The sequence below is a fragment of the Colias croceus genome, chromosome 11 (genome assembly GCF_905220415.1).
Source record: "Colias croceus chromosome 11, ilColCroc2.1".
In the NCBI taxonomy this organism is placed as follows: Eukaryota; Metazoa; Arthropoda; class Insecta; order Lepidoptera; family Pieridae; genus Colias; species Colias croceus.
Window position 1 is genome coordinate 7,543,176 of NC_059547.1, and position 22,115 is coordinate 7,565,290.

Sequence of the window (22,115 nt, forward strand, 5' to 3'; positions counted from 1 at the left end):
GTCAACTGTCAAGTGTCAATCATATGTTTAATTAAAGTTTGTGAAATGTGAAGGCAACCGTGTTCTCAAAAGTTAGTAGCTAACTAATTAAATTTATTTATTTTAACTGAGAAAAGAAAGTTAATACCACCATACTTTTTACCAATTTCTAAACATTTAAACTCAGTGAGATCTATTAACAGCAAATATACAAGAAACTTGCTTCTCCGTAGCCGCAAAGAAAAGTTAAGATAATAATATAACAAAAAACTTGTTCTATTAGCATATCGTTGTATAAAATATTTATTATAGTATGTACTTCTATGCAAACACGACACTATATTGATATTCAATGTTATGATTGCAACAGAATATAATTATGAGAAGAATTCGTAATTTAAAACTAGTTTATCATTAATGATACATATCATTTTTGGTAAGTTCAGTTATCGAATTAGTGAAACCGGAAAGATAGATTAAGCACCAATTATTTTACGGATTTCGTTTGGCTCCGCGGACTTATATTTCGGAAATGGAAGGTGGATACGATGAAATTATATCTGATAACCCCTTTTTCGTGGAATTCAAAAATGAATATATGGATTTATTTCAACATTGTATAACAGAATCTTGGATAGTTTGTGTGCCGCGAATCGGAAGTTTAAATACTCGTGTTTTTTCTATAGAAGACTTCTGTGCACATGTTTTAGTGCCTAGTGATGAACTTCCTGAGACTCACTATAACACCCTCACTGAAAAGCAGGTTACTGTTGCAAATAAAGTGATTTCACTCGAAGTTACCAAAGGACTACCTCTTCAAAGCCACATTTTATTTGAAGAAACATTCTACACAGAAGACTTTATAAAATACAAAGTTTGGTGTATTGAAACTCCTCTTGAGCCTACTTCTAATGTTGGGGACAACGATGTAACTAAAGAATGCCTTTGCTCTATCAATGACTGTATTGACTTACTGTGGACACAAGCTGCTGGTCGTCAAGTTTTGGATCAAATTGAATTAAATGTCCAATTATTTGTGAAAAAGAACCCATCTTTACCAGTGGCTATTGGCAATCTCAAAGATGCTGTAAGTGAGCTATACACACAATGCCTACAAGTGACCTTACAAAACCGACGCTTAAGAGATAAATCTAAAGCATCAAAGCATATTTTAGAGAATATTAAGCTAGCTGTTGAATGTTATATGCAACAACTTTTATTTGACTATATATTTAAACCAATATGCACTAGTTGCTCATATGAGGATTCTCATCTCAATAAAAAAATAAGAAATATGTGTGATATTCAACTTAGAGATCTTGATATTAAAAAAGAATTGTACCACGCTGTGCCAAGAGCGAAGCAAATACTTTCTAAAATTGATTCATACAACACGGTACTGGAGAAAGTATTGTGTTTAAAACAAGCATTGAATGCAATTAATAAAAGTGACAGTGGCAATAATGTTGTTCTGTTAACTGCTGATGATTTATTACCAGTTTTTGTATTTCTTTTAATTAAATCTGGATTACCAAACTGGTATAGCCAACTTACTTATATGAAGGAATTTAGGTTCAGCGGGATCGGAAAGGGTGATGGAGACGAAAGTATATTTCTTATTACGACATTAGAAGCTGTCATAGAACACATTCAATCAGGAGCCTTGGCAGGCCCACCAGACCCAGAATCATATTACTATGAAAGCAACCCTTCAGAAGATAGTATGAGCACATGTAATCAAAGGAGAAGCAGTTTAACTGAGTCAATCTCTACTTCTGATACCACAAGTAGAGAAGAGACCCTTGAATATGTTTTTGACTTGATTAAAGCTAATCATACAGAACAAGTGCAATCTTTACTAGAGAAAAACCAAAGGCACTTAAATAATATGCAAGATAATGAAAAGAGTGTTATAAAATTACCATTGAATGAAGATGAAATTGATGATGATGATGACAGTGATCTTGAAATATTCCAAAAATTATGTCATCCTTTGTGTAACTGCAATAAATGCTGCCAGAAACTTTCAAAGAATCTCCTTAAAACATCACCCACGGTCAACTCCCGTGACAGTCACGGTCTGACTCCTCTGCATGTTGCAAGTATACATGGAAAAGCTGCAACTGTTGAAATTCTTATTGAAATGGGAGCCGAAGTGAATGCAACAGATTTAAACGAATGCACGCCACTGCATTATTCGGCTGCAAGAGGGCATCAAAATGCTCTGTTATTGTTACTTCATTCGGGAGCTGATATCAACAAAGCAAATATTGATAAAAATACTCCTCTACACATGGCAGTCAACAATGGACATTTGAACTGTGTCAAAGCTCTTATCTATTTTGCAGAGCATGGACGAAAACAGATAAATATAAATTGCTGCAATCAGAGTGGAAATACACCATTGCATATGTCTGCAAAATGGGGATATGAAGGCATAGCTAAGTTACTCATAGAAAATGGTGCAGAGCCATCATTGCATAATCGCAATGGGAAAACTGCATTTGACTTAGCACACAATTTGAAAATATTGCAAGTGTTGAAATCCAGTACACCCAATTTATATGAATACATACACATAACCAGCACAGATATTAAAAAGTTAAGTTTAAAGAATGACAATCCTGTAACCCAAAAGTTACACAACTTGAAAATAAGAAATAGTGACCGTAACAATGCGTCAAAAACAGTAGAAAATCTGAAGAGAATTGAAAGAATCTTGCAAGCTATATCCTATGGTGATATTAAATTAGCATGTTTTTATATGAATATTAATTATGAAAATTATATCAATGCTAAAAGTGAAATGAAAGAATCTCTTTGCCACCCTCTATGTGAATGTTCTAACTGTAAGAAAGTAACACAATCCACTATATCAGACTTTGATGTGAACTTTTGTGATTCAAACGGTATAACTGCATTACACTATGCAGCGAGATATGGCCTCGACGAATTATGTAGAATTCTTATACTGAATAGAGCTGATGTTAACACATGCAACAAAAAAGGGCAAACGCCACTGCACCTGGCCGCCTTGCATAATAAAACTATAGCTTTACATTATCTTTTGGACAGTGGCGCTAATATAAATGCAATAGACTTATCCGGAAACACTCCATTACATGATGCCTGCGAAGTGGGAAATATTGGCGCTACTAAAACACTTCTAAGCTTCAGTCCTGACTTATCTATGGTAAACGCCTCTCAAAAAACACCTCTGGATGTCGCTAAAGAAAAAGTCCATTTAACAATCATAGATTTAATAGAAAAGCATTCAAATAAGACATCAATTTACAAATAAATTATTTTTTTTTACTCAATATGTAGCATTTAAACATGGGAAACTTGAAACAGTGAAGGTTTTATTTTAACTTGTGGCATTTTTCTGCATTCCTTAGTTTAGTACATAATAATATTGTAACACTGTCTAATTTTGCACTTTGGGGCCATCCATAAAGTACGTCACACGTAAAGAGGGGGGGAGGGGGTCGACAAAGTGTGACATGGTGTGACAAGGGGTGGGAGGGGTCCTAAGTTTCGTGACATCACATTTCAAAATCTAGAGGTACCTACTAATCGCGTAATTTGAAATATAAATTATATAAACTAAAAAATATGTCCAACTCTATCTTTAGGTCAATACGGTTTAAATTGTTTTGTTGACAATTTATATTTATTCGTTAGGTAGTTTATTCTTTTGTTATTGTTTCAAATATTTGATATTATGTAGATTTCATAACAAGTGATAACTGCGTTAAAAACAACCGACTTCAAACTTGCACTTGCAAAATTTACAAATACCTACAGACAAAAATGCTCATAAAATAAAAACTACTGGGCCTATCCCAATAAAATTTTTATGGGACCAATTCGACACCATCCCGCATCGAACAAAAAAAGAATCACGTAAATCGGTTCTGAAACCTCGGAGTAATCGGTGTACATACATAAAAAAAAAAAAAAAATATACCGGCCGAATTGATAACCTCCTCCTTTTTTTTGAAGTCGGTTAAAAAGTACTTAATTTAAATGGAAATAAAACTAATTTCGGAACTGCTGTTTTAATTTAATAATTTTTCAATGTTAAATTGCAAAACATGTGACGTCACACTAGGGAGGGGGGGATCTTAGAAATGTGACCACCTGTGACAAGCACGGGGGGGTGCTCAAAAACTCATGAAATTAGTGTGACGTACTTTATGGATGGCCCCTTTGTATTGTGTCAACCTAGGTAAAAATATATGCATATTGAATGAGTTGTTAAAATGATTTACTTTGTTTATAATGAAACATCATAATATAAGAAAATTGTTTAGAATTGGACAAGGAAAGTGTTTTAAGTGTATACTCGAATAATTATTGTTTGCACTTTGCACAATTTTTTTGTATATATAATGCCATACTTGACCCACACTTAAATATTGTATGAGACTGATTTTTACTTTATTAATACTTTGCCAGCTAAATTTCGATCACAATATATTAATTTTATTACAAATAAATGTATTTCTTACTACTAAATAAATCTTTTCATTTATACCTTATTTCATAAAGAATATCAAGGGCTTTACAGATATTGCACATTATGTATTAAAATTGCAATTTTAAGGCCAAGCAGTATACATATACTTATATACATAATATATTTAAGCATATATCGCAACTATAAATAAAAGGTTGATTTTTAATTTGATACAAATTATAAATTGCAAGAAGGCTTGCATTGTGCAGTTAGAATTCCATTGAGAAAGCTATGTCAATGTATATGCTATGTGATAGTGTTGTATTCATTTAGAGCTAGCGCGCACGAGCAACTTTGTCTCCGCAACTATTTTGTCTCTCCCACCGGGCTAGTATGAAAGTGCGCGCACGTAGCGACGCAACTCCTCATACAATTGATGGGAGAGACAAAATAGTTGCGGAGACAAAGTTGCTCGTGCGCGCTAGCTCTAAATGAATACAACACTATCACGAACTGTCATGTTTTCAACAAATTATTTCACTTTACATAACACAATTGCTCATCCACTATCATTTAACTATTTTGTAAAACTTAAAAACTATTTGTGTACTTAACTTTACAGACTATATTTACACATTAATAAAAAAATATACAAAAGGAACAATAAATAAAACTATTGCTTAAGTATAAAGAAAAAAAAGCATTTTACATCAATCATCTAAAAGTTCGATAAATAGTATTCAAAGAGAATTTAAATTCAGAAATATCATATTTTAACAAACAATCCGATATTTTATTTTTAATTCTGGATTTCACAATTGGCACATTCTAATACTTACTATCCACATAGGAAATATTATGCAGAACTTGAAACATCCACATTGTTAAACGAAATTTCTTTTTTAGGCCTTTTGTCTCGAAATACTTCAATCTTGTGTTCATTCAAAATTCACGCACGCACGACGAACGCATGACGAGCTGATAACGCAACGTTGCCGCGTCGCGTCGTGCACTTTTTTGATTATTTCTACGCAAGATACCAGCATTTGTCTTAAAGTGTACGGCGATGATTTCATACTTATTAAAGCAACAAGACTGTCTTTCGTTTTCTATTTTATAATCTCGATGTAAGTACTATTTATTTTATACCCTCTAACAGAAAGCTGCCTCATTGTTTTCTATTTCATTACCTAACAAAACTTTGTCGCAAGTAAAGCAAATATTTCACAATATTTTAATGTATTTTATTTCATAATGATTATTAATTCATTAAATAATTAATATATTAGCTATAACTGAATTTATTATAAGGCAAACACTTTTATATTATATACTTTTTCCAAAAGGAATGTGATTCTTGACTAGCTATAATTGCTTTCCCACTGGTATATTAATATCGACTTGTGTAGGAATGTTGTACTGTAGGAGCTTTTAAGCTTTTACATTCCTATTTATAAATATTCTGAATAGAGCTTGAGAGGAAATAAAAAATATATACTTAACCAAAAATAACTTGAACAATTAATTTCCACACGAATCGTCAGAGAACACCCACTTACGCTTTTACCACAAAGGTATTCACTTGTCATATTGCTTGTTAGAAAAGCATTTCTCTCATAATATAAAATAAATTTGCTTTGACGTGATCAATTTGTTATTATCATATAGTTTACATTAATTAACGTTCTAGCGTTTCTAATGATATCAATAAATTAATTTGACTATAATATTACTATTGTAATTATAAATCTTTTAACGCTAATAGTTTTACAATAATGTCTTAAGTTCTTATAATTTAGTTATATAATGTACACAAAGTACTTCTAAGAATACACAATGTGGTCCCTTTTAATTTTAAATCCATTACATGAATACTTTTTACACAAAACTCATCCAAAATCTCATTAAAAATACTATTTAAAAGTCCTGTAATATGCATTCAAATTCACAATTTACAAAGATATATGTTTAAAATCTATCCACAATTTGTTCTAAGTACATACTTCTAAAATGTGCGCTTACGTAATCAATGTCTTAAAACATAAGCAGATACTACAAATAACAGCCTCGTCTCTTTGTCAATAACTAAACTGAATTTTGAAATAAATATTTATAAAAAATTCGAAATAATCTATCATTCACTTAATTAAAAATAGTACTGTATATGTCTTGTTGGTAAAAAACAAGGAAAATATATTTTGTTTATAATTACAAAAAATCAATAATATTTATTCGTAGTTCTTAGATCGGAATTATTATATTGCTTTTACTATACTTTCATTACTTTAGCTTCTGAGTACAATGTCACTAATATGTAAATTCAATTTAGTTATTGACAAAATCTGAGCCTCTTATCCATCTCATTCCTATACAGTGAAATGTTTTTTTTTTCTAATACAATTGAATTTTGATACAACATTAAAGAGTTAAAACACACTGTAGGCAAAAGCCATTATTTTACTATACAGGAACGGGAATAATAACTACAATCTATGTTTTATTTCACGCGAGGCCAATTTTAGTGTCTTATTTTAAATTAAGTAACTTTTAACTATAAAAATAAATACTTACAATTACTTACAAATATTTGTGTTTCACTGCGGTGGCAAGCTCCATACGGGCATTTCTTGTTTCTTTTCCTTTTTCTTATAGTATGTGTATCGCTCTCTCGGTCTGACGTCGTTCTGTCTCGTTCTATCTTCACTTCGCCAGTCCACGCTTTTTTTGGGAGAATCCCTTTTGTACCTTTTCTCTGGGTCATTCTCATCGTAGTAGATTTTACTTTTGACAAAGAGTTCGTTAATTGCTAGATCTTCTTCGTTGACGTAGTTGTCGTCGTTAAGTTCTGTGACGTCATCCCGGTTGAAGATGAAGGCGTGGGGGAAGTATCCTTGCATGATGTCCTCGTTTCGGAATTGCTGCATTTGTAACCACACGTGGGGTAGGAGGAGGGGGAACCTCCTGAGCCAGTATGTGACGAAACCGTCTGGAACTTTCCCGAGACTGTCTCGCACTTCCGGCTCTAATTCTCTGTAGTGGTGTTTCTGTAATAATGAAAAATTGAAAATAAATAAGCGTTTTTTTTACTATTACCATATAATACATCATTTGTATCTTCAACATTTAATCCGTTCCAAGAACGATTTTATAGCTTTACACTAAAGCACACCCCGGACACTCCATTCAAAATTATCGTTTTGACAGTCACACTGTAGAGACTGCAAATGTGTGTGTTAACGCTTTATGGTTGGCACATTTGTGACTAGCGTAAAAAAAATTCGCGTTTTTCTGATGAAATACATCCGTAAACAGCACAATATCTAACCATTTTCTACGAAAAACGATAATCACAGATCCAAAATAATAAAATTACTTAAGTCAATTTGATTAATGTTGTCAATCTTCGTTGCGTATCGTCCTTGCAGAAAAATGCGGACCATTTTTAGGCTGATCGTGCGGGGTGAGGTAAGTGTTTAATTTTGGCGGGAGGCGGAAAGTGTCCGTTCTGTAGCGTTTAGCTACTATTATGTATTCTGTGACTAAAGAGAGAAAAAATGCAAGTTTATAATTGTAATTATTTCCAATACATTAAATTACTAAAATTTTTATTATAAAACTGTCTTATCGACTCCCGTGCAAATAAACTTTATGCCGCAGCGAGCAATCAAACGACTATTCGCTGGCCGACATTGGCCCAAGCTGGCCCACTAACCTTATTCCGTATCGCCCGCAGCAAGTGCGCGACCCGCTCGCCACGGTACGTGCGTCGCGCCCGCAGATCATTGGCCACTGTTGGACACACGTGCGCTCGCCAATCTCCTCTGATAACCCTTCTAGCTCCCTTCTCTAGGGGATGGTCGGCTCCCGCGTTGCAACTCTCCACGTGGTCACTTACATCCTGAGGAAATGAATATCATATTAAAAATGCTCTGAGCACACTAGAAAAAGTAAGCCTCTAAAATTCTAAATGGTTTTAAGTAAAAGATTTCGCGAGTAATAATTATTAAAACTGTATTATTATTATTAATGCTATTTAGTTCAGGATACATCGCCCATTTTTGCAAGTGACTACTATCAAGCTAATTTTCCGTTTGTAGCTTTATTTTGATGAGACACCGAATAATTTCGTGTACGAAACTCTCGATTGTGGTAGCTAACAGAGATAACAAGGATAAAATTTTTTGATTTGATGGTTCTCAAATATTTATTACGCAATTTGTAGGACAATATGTCTGTTGAATTATATAAACATTAATTAAGTGAAAACAAAAAAATCAGCTTGTTAGTAATAATTTATGATGACCTCGTTATCGATACACTTTGGAAAGGGGGACTCTTTGAACCAACCATAGATTTTGTAGAACAAATATTTTTTCGAATAATTTAGGTAATTATCTTGAGATTGAACACAAAAAAAAATTCAGTTAGTAATAAATATTTGAGAACCATCAAATCAAAAATTTTTATCCTTGTTATCTCTGTTAGCTACCACAATCGAGACTTTCGTACACGAAATTATTGGGCGTCTCATCAAAATAAAGCTACAAACGGAAAATTAGCTTGATAGTAGACACTTTCAAAAATGGGCGATGTATCCTGAACTAATTATGCTATAATTTTGGTAGGGGTTTATATTTTGTTGCGTACCTAGAATCTACATAAAATCAGAACTACAATACAAAAAAAAATACTGAACCTACTAGGTATCACTTTAATAACTCACCTGTAAGAAATTAAGTATACTCTGCTTGCCCCAAAATATGGGATACCTAAGTACAGTTTCGCAAGGCGGCCTCGCACTTGCTTTAGCAGAGATCATTGATCTGATCAAAATCTTTGTTAATAACACCTCTTCTTCTGGTAACACTTTGCTGAAAAATAAAACAAATTACAAAAGATAGTTCTATTCATATGATTAATAAACAAATAAGAAAATAACTCACTCTAAATAATCTAAATTGTACTCTCCGGTGATGATATTTGCCTGCCGCCTCAACACATCACCGAAAGGATGCTGGCCTCTAGAAAGTACGTAATAAAACACGCAACCCAATGAGAACATATCCACGGATGTTGTCTGAAACAATTATTGTTATGATTAGAATAAAATAATTTAATAATCTTTGAAACAAAGTAAATTTATTGTTTGTGAAAAATGCATATTGTAGCAGTACATATGCTTACAAAGTTAAAAATGACAGAGTTGTGTTGCATAAAACAAAAATTTAAATTAACATTTTTTTCGTAGAAGCAACGTTTAATGTTCACTGTATCATCAAACTCTGCCTAATGCACGCGTAGGCAGAGTTTTGCGTTGGATAATCTCTGAGCGTTATACTGAGTCTAGTTGGTTATTGATCAATACTCGAACCCAAATCCAAATACCATAAAGACTTCTAATTAGTTAACCAAAACTTACCGTTCTTTCCCCATTAATCATCTCTGGTGCTATCCAGCCATCAGTACCAGTGACTCCAGATCTTCTAGAGAAGCTTACTCGACCGATGTTAAGCTTTTTGGACAAACCGAAGTCGGATATCATGGCCCGGACCTCGCCCGTACCAGATGGCATCGATAGCAACACGTTGTGCGGTTTTATATCTCTGTGTACTGGAAATATATTATTGGGTATTAATTATTTTTTGCAGGTAAAGAAAAACCTTACTAGTCCAGGAGATATTTGAATTTACTTTTTATAGAATAGTTTGGACCAGAATATTTTTATAAATTATTTATTTATTTGCATAAAAATACACGAGACGCAATTAAATACTTGAAAAAAATGTGTAAGTTATACTAACCTATATCCATTGAATGTAAGTGAGACAATCCTAAAGCGGCCTGCCGCAAAACCTCAACAGCATCAATTTTACATTCAAAATTCAATTTATTTTCAACATAATCTTGTAACGTCGCTGAACAGAGTTCCAAAGCTATATACCTATGGAAACAAGTTTTTACTGTTTATTATCATACCATTTTACTACAAAATTCGACACATTCACACCTAACCTTTCTAATAATGGTTTGATTAGTTGTACTTAGAAAGAAGACAAATGATTTCAGTGAATTTTCATCAAAAAAATTAAAAAAAAGTACATTGAAGCCAAATATAGTATCACCTCTAAATATCTGCTATAATAATAACATTTTTAATCACTAACTACACTAACACACTCAAAAAAAGCGAAAAATCCCACCTAAACTGTTTATCCCGTTCGGTACAATAGTACCGTACTACATGCGCATGCGCATCCGACTCACGCAACAGCGCCACCTCGCGGTCCGCGAACGTGAAACATTCTGGTAGCAACCGTTTTACGGCCACTGCTCGTTTATCGAATGTACCTCTGCAAATTATACAAATATAATATGGACAAAAAATACATTTGTATTTTAATTAAATAGAATGATTAAGCTTTAAAATTAACAGCATACACTTGAAATTTTTAAATAATATAAACTCGAGCTGAAACTGCTACACAATAATAAATTTTGTTTTATCAAAATTATTCAGTGATCGACCTATGTAAAATGTAACCTATGTAAAATGTAACCAGGTTTACATCTGGAAAGAGTTACCTAATACCAAGTTACAAAGAAAAACTAAACAACAAATCATATTTCTATCTAACAAACTATACAGATAATATATAACCAACTAAAATAGGCACAGAACTAAAACCACGCTATAAAACTTACCTATACACAAAAGTGCCCTCACACCCCTTGCCCAATATCTGATCCGTATAAAAGCTAATCTTGCCTATTTGCACTTCCCCATCTCCCAACTCAACGAGTTGTCCCGTCACCTCGCCCTGGGATGATGTGGATGCTGTGGAGCTTCGAGATCCACCTTGCGAGAGTTGTTGGAATTCGCGAGCCTAGAAAACAATTTAAATTAAGAATAAACTTTGAGATAGATAAATACATATATTATGTATATACAACAAAAGCAGCATGGCAAAAGTTTGGAAGTTCAAAAAATATGCTACGAATGAAAAGAAGAAAATAATGTCAGTTAAAAAACGTTGTAAGTATATTAAACTTTTCGCACATAATGGTGAAGATCATCTAATTAGAAGTTTTGAATTTAAGTCTGCAGAACTACTTTGAAGTATGTATTACCTATTTGTTATTTCATACGCGCGATCGGGCTTGTGAACCACAACCAAAAAATATTTATAGCATTTTATAGCATGGCACTCGTTTCAGTTTAATTAATTAAATTTAAATATTTTTTTCTCATGCATCAGTAAAAATTAAATATTTTATAGTCTCCAAATTCTATTGACACAATACATTATACATTCACATCTCTTTAAACCTATCTGGACTATCCTGTATTTTCAATTCGATATGCATATACTCGTATATACATATACATAATTGGTTCAATCTCCTATCAATATATTTACAACTGTCTGCTAATCTGCTTGTATTATCACATTTATACCAACCAATTGTGCAATCAAAGGAATGTAAACACAAAACACGACGGAGATAATAATGTGTAAAATACCGTAGATAATTGGTGTACATGCAAAATTGTATTCTTTACATGGATACGATACATCTGTTATCAATCATATGAAGATAACTATTATTAATTTAAACCGGCAAAAATATAAAAAAAAAGTATTTTGGATATTTTATGACTTAGTAAAAATCTAAAATGAATATTTTTATTCAGAAATGCTAGATGTATCATGTATTATGCAGAATTTATTTATAGAAAACACCTAGGTAAATATTAAACTTACAGCAAATAACTCTATGATATTATTCATGGATTCCTGAGGTTAATTTGCGATAAAGGCGCAAAATCCGTACTGATGACGTCAGATTGCAGGCCTTTTAAATTATTGTTCATTTATTCTACTGCTCATATAATTTTATTTCAATAATTGACTTTACTTTGCAAATATTAAATAAAATCTTTAATAAGCATAACTATTCAACAAGAATATTTAACCAAGTGAAAATTCCTAGATCAATACAAGTTAAAAAAGACTAAGAAATGTAGTAACTCAGGCCCCGGAACCACAGACACAATAGAAAATCTATTGTGTCTGGGATCGATTGAGCCGCTTGGGGCTCAATGGGTTAAAGAGTAGATAAATGATCATCTTACCTGTAACCGCAAGTACCAGAACATAGTGACGACCAATCCCATCAGAACAATAAGCGCAACTTTGAGCGCTTTATTTTCCTGCTGATTGATCCAAATCTGCAACTGTTTGTACCAGAAATCCGGCCTCAAACTGAAGTCCGTAAACAAATCTTCTGTTTGCACCGACACCGATATCGAATTAGACTTCAAGTTCGTTTCATTTTCATCTTTATCAACGTCTGTCCTTACTTCCCCATTGATTAGTTTAACAGCATTTCGTATTGGTAACTTATTTAGATTTGAATTTGGCAGTTGTGGCATCCATGAAGTAGTTAGTTCTGGCACTTTATAATGCCCTAGTAAAAGGTATGGTGGAGTGACATGTAGGTTTATATCATTTAGTTGATAGTGGACATTTTTAAACGGTTCGTAGACCGGTTTTTCTGAAGTAGATTCGGTTTCAGTGACCGGTCCTTCGAGGAGTAATGGTTGAGTGTAGCCTGTGGATATTGTTACTGTGTTTTTGTCTACTAAGGAAGATAGCGCGTAGAGGCCATGGTTATGCTCCCCGATGTATAATGTAGGACTGAAAAAAGTCAAAACGTATTGGTAAATGGAGTATATAATAAGGAGAATAGTTATTATTTTTGTCGGTTTCAGTATCTAATAATCACTACATAATATATAAAACAAAGTCACATTCTCTGTCTCTATGTCCCTTTGTATGCTTAAATCTTTCAACTACGCAACGGATTTTGATGCGGTTTTTTTAATAGACAGAGTGATTCAAGAGGAAGGTTTTAGTATATAATTTATTAGGTTTAAGTCAAAGCGGGCGAAGCCGCGGGCGGTAAGCTAGTAATCTATAATCTATAAATTATAAATAAAATCGTTTAGAAACTCAAATGACGAGTTTTTAATTGAACAATCGATTGAAATCCATGAAAATATAATTATTTTTGAAGTAAACTTTTATTATTATATTGGAAAAATATAAACTGCTCTTTATTTAATATTTTATTTGTTCGTACAAAATTATAAATCATGTTTTTACAGCGATAGGGATCGTATATCATTCAGTTATGGTATGTTTGAAATAATTACAGCGTTATATCGCGTCGGTTCAATTACATGTCACACCAAGGTGAAAGATACTCACTGTGGGTATATAAAATATTTATAAATGCATATCGGAATCGATATTTTACACATCGTATACTACTGTATGGAGTATAATTCAATTACTACTACAACTTTGAAAGAACTAATTCAATGTAAATTGAGCTTTGTAGGTTTTAGATCTTTCACTACACACAAATTTAAAGTTAATTGTGCATGAAAATTCCAATGCAGAAATTGATGTATTTATAGCACGATGTTATTTTAGAAATAGCTTTTGAAATAGTAGATATATTTTTTTGTTGATACAATCTATTAGCTAAAAATTATTAACATTTTAGCGAAATGTTATCATTCTTCCTAGAAAATGTATGTAAGTAATTAAAAAGAAAATTTCGAAGCGATATCTAACAGTTAGGATTACCAATACATTGATAAAAACGTCGTATGTACAAGCAAAACTATACTTACTATAACTCAATATTAGAGTTCTTAATCCCTTGCCCGTTCCTCAACGTAGTAGCGTCTTCCATGATATGATCCATTGTATCATCTCCAATGGAATTAAAGGGTACAGATATAAGTCCATCTCTATCCAGTAAATAGGCAGCTATCACTGGTGTTTCGAAGTTATGTGACCACACTAGGTCACCGGTCTTACGGTTAAACGACATAATCCGTCCATTTGATGTTGATGTGAAGTGTATTATACCTAGAAAGTTATGACTTATTCACAAATCGATTTGTATTCATTTTTATCGTCTAATACGACCTGTCTAATGGGCTCTTATTGATCAAGTCATTTCCAACAACGTTGTTATATTTTTCATCGGGATCGTAGAATGCATAGATAATGCAAATTCCTCTAATGGTCGTAAAGTCTTTGTTATTTATCTTTTATACAATAATAACAGATTTTAATATTGATAAATGGTAATCATATTAGGCATCGACCGGAATCAATCATTTTATAATCCAACGTGCATTTACCTCAATATTTTAAGCAATCAGTCATATTGAGATATAACTGTCCTAATTAGCGTGGTTATTTGTATCAACTTATTTTGGGTATAATTTAAATAATTCTGCTGTAACGGTATCGTATTAAAATATTACGTATTGGAACGTTAGTCTAAAGCAACATTTGTATATTGCTATGTTAAATTCTATGGAATAATCTAAAAATAGTTTTATTTACCAAAAAGCAAAACAATTATTAATTAAAAACAAAACTAGGTATACACAACTGCATAACGTATGAAAATTAACTGCTTCACCGTATCGTTCCTGATAAGCGCGCATAAGCTATACGAGTGATAACTACATAAATTGAAATACTGTAATTATAAACTACATGTCTGTTCTGTATCACATTCGATAATATATTATGATGGTCCAAAATTTCCGTGCGAGTATACTTTTAATTAGCTAATAATCTATAAAATTATATATTACGTTCTTTTCCCGTTCATTATACTAGTATAACATGATTTGCATCCCTATTTCGGCTAATGTGTTGATTCTTAATGTAAATTATTGTAAAATTTTGTACGTACACATTGTGCAAATAAAGAATTATTTATTTATTTATAATTATATAACAAATAGAATAGGATAGCAGTATTTCGTATAATTTCCAAAACTTTTGCGTAATGATACATAAACAAAAGCCAAGTAACACAACTGGAAAATCCTATATTCAAACATAAACAAACATTTATCATAGTTCAAAACGAGTGACCCATTAATAATCATATCGGAGATAACATTTACACAAGACTTACCATAATCATTCAGCATCTCTTTTCCCATATCATGGGAGGTATAATCAAAAAATGTAACGTTCCATTTGTGGTTTTCATTCTTAGAATCGTGCATCAGAATATTGTATTCTGTGCGAGCGACGTACACGCTGCGTTTCTTGTCGAGATCGCAAGTGTCCTCTTCGTCCTCGTCTTTAAAGATTTTCGACTTATCGAACCCTGTTTGAAGATGCGTGATTAAAATAATCAATGTTTACAAACAAAACACACGTTTAGCACACATAAATGCTATATGTATTATGTTAACAAAGTTGCCAAATTATATGATAAAAAATGAAGCCGCAAAAGCGCCTCTTAAAGTTTAAATAAAAAAGCTTGAATGGGAACCCAATAATACGTAATATTTTATATAATACTCATAACAGAAGATAATTACCTAAATTATTCGAAAAAATATTTGTCCTACAAAATCTATGGTTGGTTCAAAGAGTCCCCCTTTCCAAAGTGTATCGATAGATTTTTTTGATTTTTTTGTTTTCACTTAGTTAATGTTTATATAATTCAACAGACTTATTGTCCTACAAATTGCGTAATAAATATTTGAGAACCATCAAATCAAAAAATTTTATCCATGTTATCTCTGTTAGCTACCACAATCGAGAGTTTCGTACACGAAATTATTCGGTGTCTCATCAAAATAAACTATAAACATAATATGATGCAATATACAAACTAATAAAAATAAATCAATAAAAAATATATAATCAATAGCATTTTAAAAGATAAAGCTACAAACGGAAAATCAGCTTGATAGTAAGTAGTCACTTGCAAAAATGGGCGATGTATCCTGAACTAGTAACCGTGCCAAGATAAAATTTTAACAATACATATGTATAAACTTTTGGCACCGTTTTTTGGCCTTTTGGGGAATTCCAATTCACCTTATTTTGATATAGTAATTTGTTTAATACATAAATTACTCACGATTTAACTCAGTAAATTATAAAAAAATTTATAAATTCTATAAAGGTCAGTAATCGTAGGTAAACCTTTATAGAATTTATATATGTTTTTATAATTTACGGAATTAAATCGTTATTGGCGTTTTAGAACACCCATAGACCCGCATATATAACTAAAAGAGAAACTGGCTATAATATATTAGTTTATACCTGAAATACGTTCCCTCGAACCAGTCAAGGGATCCAACATGAACCAAGTATCACTTTTCTTTCCTGTATACAAAATGCCATCTGTGGATCGGCATGGAGCATTCGCCACCAATTCTGGTATCGTAAATGGTAACTTCTTTAGCATTTGCTTATCCCCCCTTGGACCATACATATACAGGGAGCCATGACGAGGATCAGGTAGAAATTGGGGCATTAAATTAGCATGTTGATTCGGAACCTTCACCGCAGGCTCTAAAAATAAAAATATGTAATAAAAAAACGATCCACTTTCATACAATATACCTACTTTTTTTCGAACTTCTTTTCGCTTTTTTTTTTGTTTCCGCGATAATAAATTAATTAGAATTTTGATGGAAAAATACAATTATTTATACAGAAGTAATAACGTTGGTAACTATTAATAAATAGTTTTTAATTAAATATTGCGTTTCTTTCAGCCTTCACATTTAGGACAGTAAAAAATCGATTTAAAAACGATATTGTAACTATCTAGTTATTTTAATCAATTTCATACGAAATAAATAAATTACATACTTTGACTTTATTCTATGGAATAAGCCTTACTTTAATTAAGTATTTTGTTCTTTATTTCATAATAAATATGAAAGGACTTAAGAAAATAACTCCCTTTTTAGTTTTTACATGATTACATGATTTCATCAGATAATTTATAACATCCCTTCCTTCAAGACATTTCGTTCGCTTATTCGTTCACTAGTTATATTTTTACTCAGTTACTATCACTTTTGAAAACCAGTATAATGAAACAATATTTGTTATGCAAGGTCATGGTTGGTGGCTCCATTGTTTATAAAATAATTAAAATAGGTATCTAATATCTATCCATAAAATAAGCCATAAAACTTAATAAAATATATTGTTACAGTACACATCCTATAAATCCATATAATTATTTAACGTTTAAAAAGTATGTCCATGTGTTCGCCGTCACGCCCACGTATTATTTTAGAATATTTTCCTGCAACAGCAACAGTTATCGGAAATACATCTAAAACAATTCATTTTATAAAAATATTGAAACCGTCCGCGTCACAGTAATGAGCCGCACGCATAAATCGATTAACCATATTATCCATATTTTAATCACGCAACTATGTAATACGCTTTATCTGAATCTGTTTACATGTAATAAAAACCATGTTAAAAATAAATTTCTCTTTTTATCCAGATTGTTCGACGGTAATGCTGTTTCGATAGGCCGTAAACCCGTAACCAAATGCTTAATGCGCTTGATAACGAGACAAGCTGATAAACAAAATAGGTGTTAATAGATACTCTATCAATGTGATTAATATTTGGCCTGACTTTTTTTATACAAAACAAACGGCACATGCAATGCCATGTGCGGGCTGCAGCGTGTTCGATTCAAATGCAAATTCGTTTGTAGAAGGTTATTTATAAAATATCAAGTCGTAGAATCAATGTATAATGTCGTAAATATATTTTATTATAATTATACACGATGTTATATGGATGCTTGAAACATTATAGTACATATTTTATTGAAAGACTAAATATTCCCAAGCTATTTCAATTATATAACGATTTCAAGTATATACCTAGATGAGTGCTGTTGACGTGAATTGCATAGTTTCAAGAATAAAAAACTTATTTAAAAAGTTCTACATTTATGTAAATTCAGTCCTGCGCTATATATTAATTTTCGATATAGGAAATAAAGTTTAATCTTATGCAATTAATTTGAAATTCACAGCAAACACACAAAGACACTTAGGAGTGTCCATTTTCTACATGTTGCAAACTGAAATTGGATCACAATTTTACAATTTATTGTTATAAGTTATTATAAACTAACCTCTGCCCACGGTTTCGCTCGGCATGGTACATGTTTTTGTTTTATATGGCCATAAGAACCATCCTCGTACTTCAAGGAATATTATATAAAAGTATAAACAAAATCGGTTCTCAAGATTTGCGATTAGTAACAATTTTAGCAAACATTATTTATTATGTGCAACAAATTTATTTGTTTACTAGCTTCCGCCCGCGACTCCGTCCGCGCGGATGTCGGTCTTCGCGTGGATGGTTATTTCTCCATTTTGAGTACCTCTGTCAATAACATCTTATAAATATCTATTGGACCCAATTCCCAAATACGGCTAGGCCTATAATAATACGCAACGTGTGTTCGCGGTTCTACGGAACAACGTCTATGGATAAAACTGAAAAATTAAGATTAATTTTTTTCTACGTATTTTTCAAGGATAAAAAGTATCCTATTTTACGCCCAGGATAATAAGGTATAATTATACCAAGTTTCATCGAAATCGAACCGCTAGTTTTCACGTGATGCCTTCACATACAGACAGACAGACAGACAGACAGACAGACAGACAGACAAAATTTTTTTTAATCACATATTTGGGTTTGGTATCGATCCAGTAACACCCCCTGCTATTTATTTTTTCAATATTTTCAATGTACAGAATTGACCCTTCTACAGATTTATTATATGTATAGATTCTATACTAATATTATAAAGCTGAAGAGTTTGTTTATTTGAATGCACTAATCTCAGGAACTACTGGTCCGATTTGAAAAATTATTTTGGAGTTAGATCATCATCACGCCAACCAAGAGCAACAGGAGCGGAGCCATGCGGGTGAAACCGCAGAGCACAGCTAGTTAAATTGAAGTTTATCTGTATCTCTGTTTTATATCTAACATTTTATTAATTTTAAACAAACAATAAAGGACAGCTTTACTTTTATTTTAGTTCTTCTCATTCAATTTCGGTTTTGAGCAAATTCTTATAACTTTATTGAGCAATAGAAAAATATAAAAAATAAGAAAAGAACTAACATGTGTTATTATAGCAACCTTTTATCTTTTAAGACAAGATTATATTTTTTATCAATTAATTACTTTTAGAATGGAAGTGGGTCCTTATAAAAACTTAATAATAGATAACTGGGTTAATTTATTTATTGGATATTGATTAGAAAGAGATTATTTTATTTACTTGAATACATCTTCTTTGGATACTGAAATAATAATTGCGAAAATATATATCTATTTCTGTTATTAATGCACATTGAAATTTTTATAGTAGAATCATTTAATAATATTTAATTTATTGCTTGCCTTTAAGTACAATAACTAAGCATAATTATTTCCAAACATACCAATCATATTTCTAATACATTGCATCACTGGCTTCAACTTTTTGCAGTTTCATTAAATGCCCCTGACGAAATTTAACAAATGTAATTACCGTCTTTAAGTTTCCAAATTATATTTCCAGATAGAGGTTCGACAGCCACCATGCCGCCTCCCAATGTCGCAAAAAGCAAAGGCCGGTCATCAAGAGCCCTTGATATTTCTGTACTTTCCTGTGAAGTATTATATTTAGTTACATGTACGTTGCACTACACACACTGTTTATTTCATTCATTGTTATTATAACTGCCTCTCACCTTATTATTTTTCACAATAGGCTCATGTCCGTATGAACCAAATAAAAATAACACCACTAACAAAAACTTCATTTTAGCGTATAGCTATTCGTCCATTGCGCCAATTTAAATAATTTATTATTGAAATTTTATGGAAACAAACATAAGCATGCTCTAAAAAAATAAAGCAAGGAATAATCGCGAAATTCGTCTGTTGTGAACAAGTTGACAAGTTGTGAACCTAAGAGCAATTAACCTATAGAGTACTTGTATCGAGCGTATACAATTTACATATATTTGTTTCTCTCTATCTAAAGAAAACGTCGTATGAAAGAATGAGACAGCTATAGACAACAAGCTACGTTTCAACATAGTCATGGCACCATTTTTACTATAGGTACGTATTTAGATAGATAGAAGGTGATAGTGATGGGATGTGCTTCAATCGATAAAATCGTGAATGTATTTTGCATTTACGGTTTCGTGAAATAATAAATAATAAAAAAACAAAACTTATAATTAATTTCAGTTGAATACATTATTTGTTTAATCCTACGTATATAATAAATGCGAAATTATGTGAGAAGGGATGTTACTCTTTCACTGCGGAACCGATTACAATGAAATTTTGTACATACACACATAGGTTAGGTTTTATCCCGGAAATCCCACGTGAACGGGAACTGTGCAGGATTTTCTTTAAAAACGCGGGCGGAAAGTTAGTACATTATAAAAGAAATTTTAAAACTTGAAATGTAATTTAAAATAAAGAAGGAAATGATGATAAAGTTAAAGGAGTGAGGAGAAAGGCACAGTCAGCATGAAGGAATCATGCAGCATTTTAACAAGTTAATAAAAGGACAGTCTTAATGAAAACATTTTCCTAACATCCTACTAATAAATCGAAAGTTTGTGAGGATGGATGTTTGTTACTCTTTCACGCGAATACTACTAAACCGATTAAAATGAAATTTGGAAAAATTACTTTTGATCCCGTAAATCCAACAGGAATGGGAACTATGCGGGTTTTTCTTTGAAAACGCATGTATATTAAGTATGTATTTCAATAGTAGTTTCTCATCTATGAGAACTGTCATTTAATCAACCGTTTAATTTTCACATAGTTACACATTTAAAGTAGGTAACTTATGTGTAAAAAATTTCAAAATAAAAATTCACTCTCTTTAATCAAATGTATTTATTATCTACAGGAAAAAAAAAAACGTAAGCGTAAGATTGCACAATTCTTCTAGAGTATCCATCTTGATAACAAGTAGGCTCGAAATGCAGTGAACACAATATTGCAAATTGTGGCGGCGTCCAATCAACTCATGTCTCACGTTTTATACCCATTTTTTATTTAGCTCTGGAAATCTAAAACAAAATGAATTTATTAATAATCTGAAAGAGAAATTAATAAACAACAAACGAAAACTAAAACACATAGTGCAAATAAAACAACCACGTGGTATGTTTTATTTTCCTGCGGTAAAAAATTTACATCTATTATTTGCAACAACAACTACATATAAATCTGATTTATGAAACAAAATAAATAAATCAACGTTAATATGAAATAGATTTTTTGTCATAAATCGATAATATACGCTAGATGTGTTACAACACTACGGTGGTAAACAAAATGCCAAACGTGATATTATTGTGACGTTTTTTAAAAATTATTTCATTATTTTATATTCCACAACCCCATAAAGTGGGTAAATGTTACAGTTACAACATAAAATTACAAAAAAGCGCTTGATAAAACCTTCAAATAGATTTAAAACATAAATATTTATCAATTTGCTGAAAATCACTTACCGATGGAAAGATATTTTTACATTGTTTTTATCCAAAACTCCCATTCGACTAGTGATAGCCGGTTGCTAAACATACAATAGTTATTTTAGCACACTGACAAATAAAAAGAAACACTGTACACTTTATATTTTCTAAATATTTCGTTAAAAACACTTGACGCACTGAGCCCACCAGCTGGTTGGAAAACAAACTGACTGCCGGCGCGCTACGTTTGAAGACAGTGCAGAT

General features: G+C 31.9%; 2 protein-coding genes across 2 annotated transcripts; one reads left to right on the forward strand and one right to left on the reverse strand.

Annotated features, from left to right (window-relative positions):
* The first annotated feature begins 36 nt into the window (after window positions 1–36).
* On the forward strand, window positions 37–3,416 carry LOC123695826 (ankyrin repeat domain-containing protein 27-like). The gene has a single exon (XM_045641765.1). It carries the CDS (start codon window positions 512–514, stop codon window positions 3,278–3,280), a length of 2,769 nt encoding a protein of 922 aa, XP_045497721.1. The 5' UTR covers window positions 37–511; the 3' UTR covers window positions 3,281–3,416.
* Window positions 3,417–5,758: 2,342 nt separating this feature from the next.
* On the reverse strand, window positions 5,759–20,290 carry LOC123695823 (serine/threonine-protein kinase/endoribonuclease IRE1). Its single transcript, XM_045641763.1, has 14 exons — window positions 20,088–20,290; window positions 19,886–20,003; window positions 16,609–16,860; window positions 15,458–15,655; window positions 14,145–14,385; window positions 12,576–13,140; window positions 11,144–11,325; window positions 10,642–10,791; window positions 10,243–10,382; window positions 9,861–10,051; window positions 9,385–9,518; window positions 9,165–9,312; window positions 8,154–8,339; window positions 5,759–7,485 (listed from the first exon to the last, which is right to left on the reverse strand). The coding sequence occupies exons 1-14, from the start codon at window positions 20,157–20,159 to the stop codon at window positions 7,036–7,038; spliced, it is 3,027 nt and encodes a 1,008-aa protein (XP_045497719.1). The 5' UTR covers window positions 20,160–20,290; the 3' UTR covers window positions 5,759–7,035.
* Between the last annotated feature and the right edge of the window lie 1,825 nt (window positions 20,291–22,115).

Coding starts and splice junctions, on each gene's coding strand:
- LOC123695826 (XM_045641765.1), top strand. CDS start 512: ATGGAAGGTGGATACGATGAAATTATATCTGATAACCCCTTTTTCGTG.
- LOC123695823 (XM_045641763.1), bottom strand. CDS start 20,159: ATGAAGTTTTTGTTAGTGGTGTTATTTTTATTTGGTTCATACGGACAT. Junction 16,861..19,885: donor AATTTGGAAACTTAAAGACG/GTAATTACATTT, acceptor TTTTATTTTTAG/AGCCTGCGGTGAAGGTTCCG. Junction 10,052..10,242: donor CTTACATTCAATGGATATAG/GTTAGTATAACT, acceptor ATATATTTCCAG/TACACAGAGATATAAAACCG.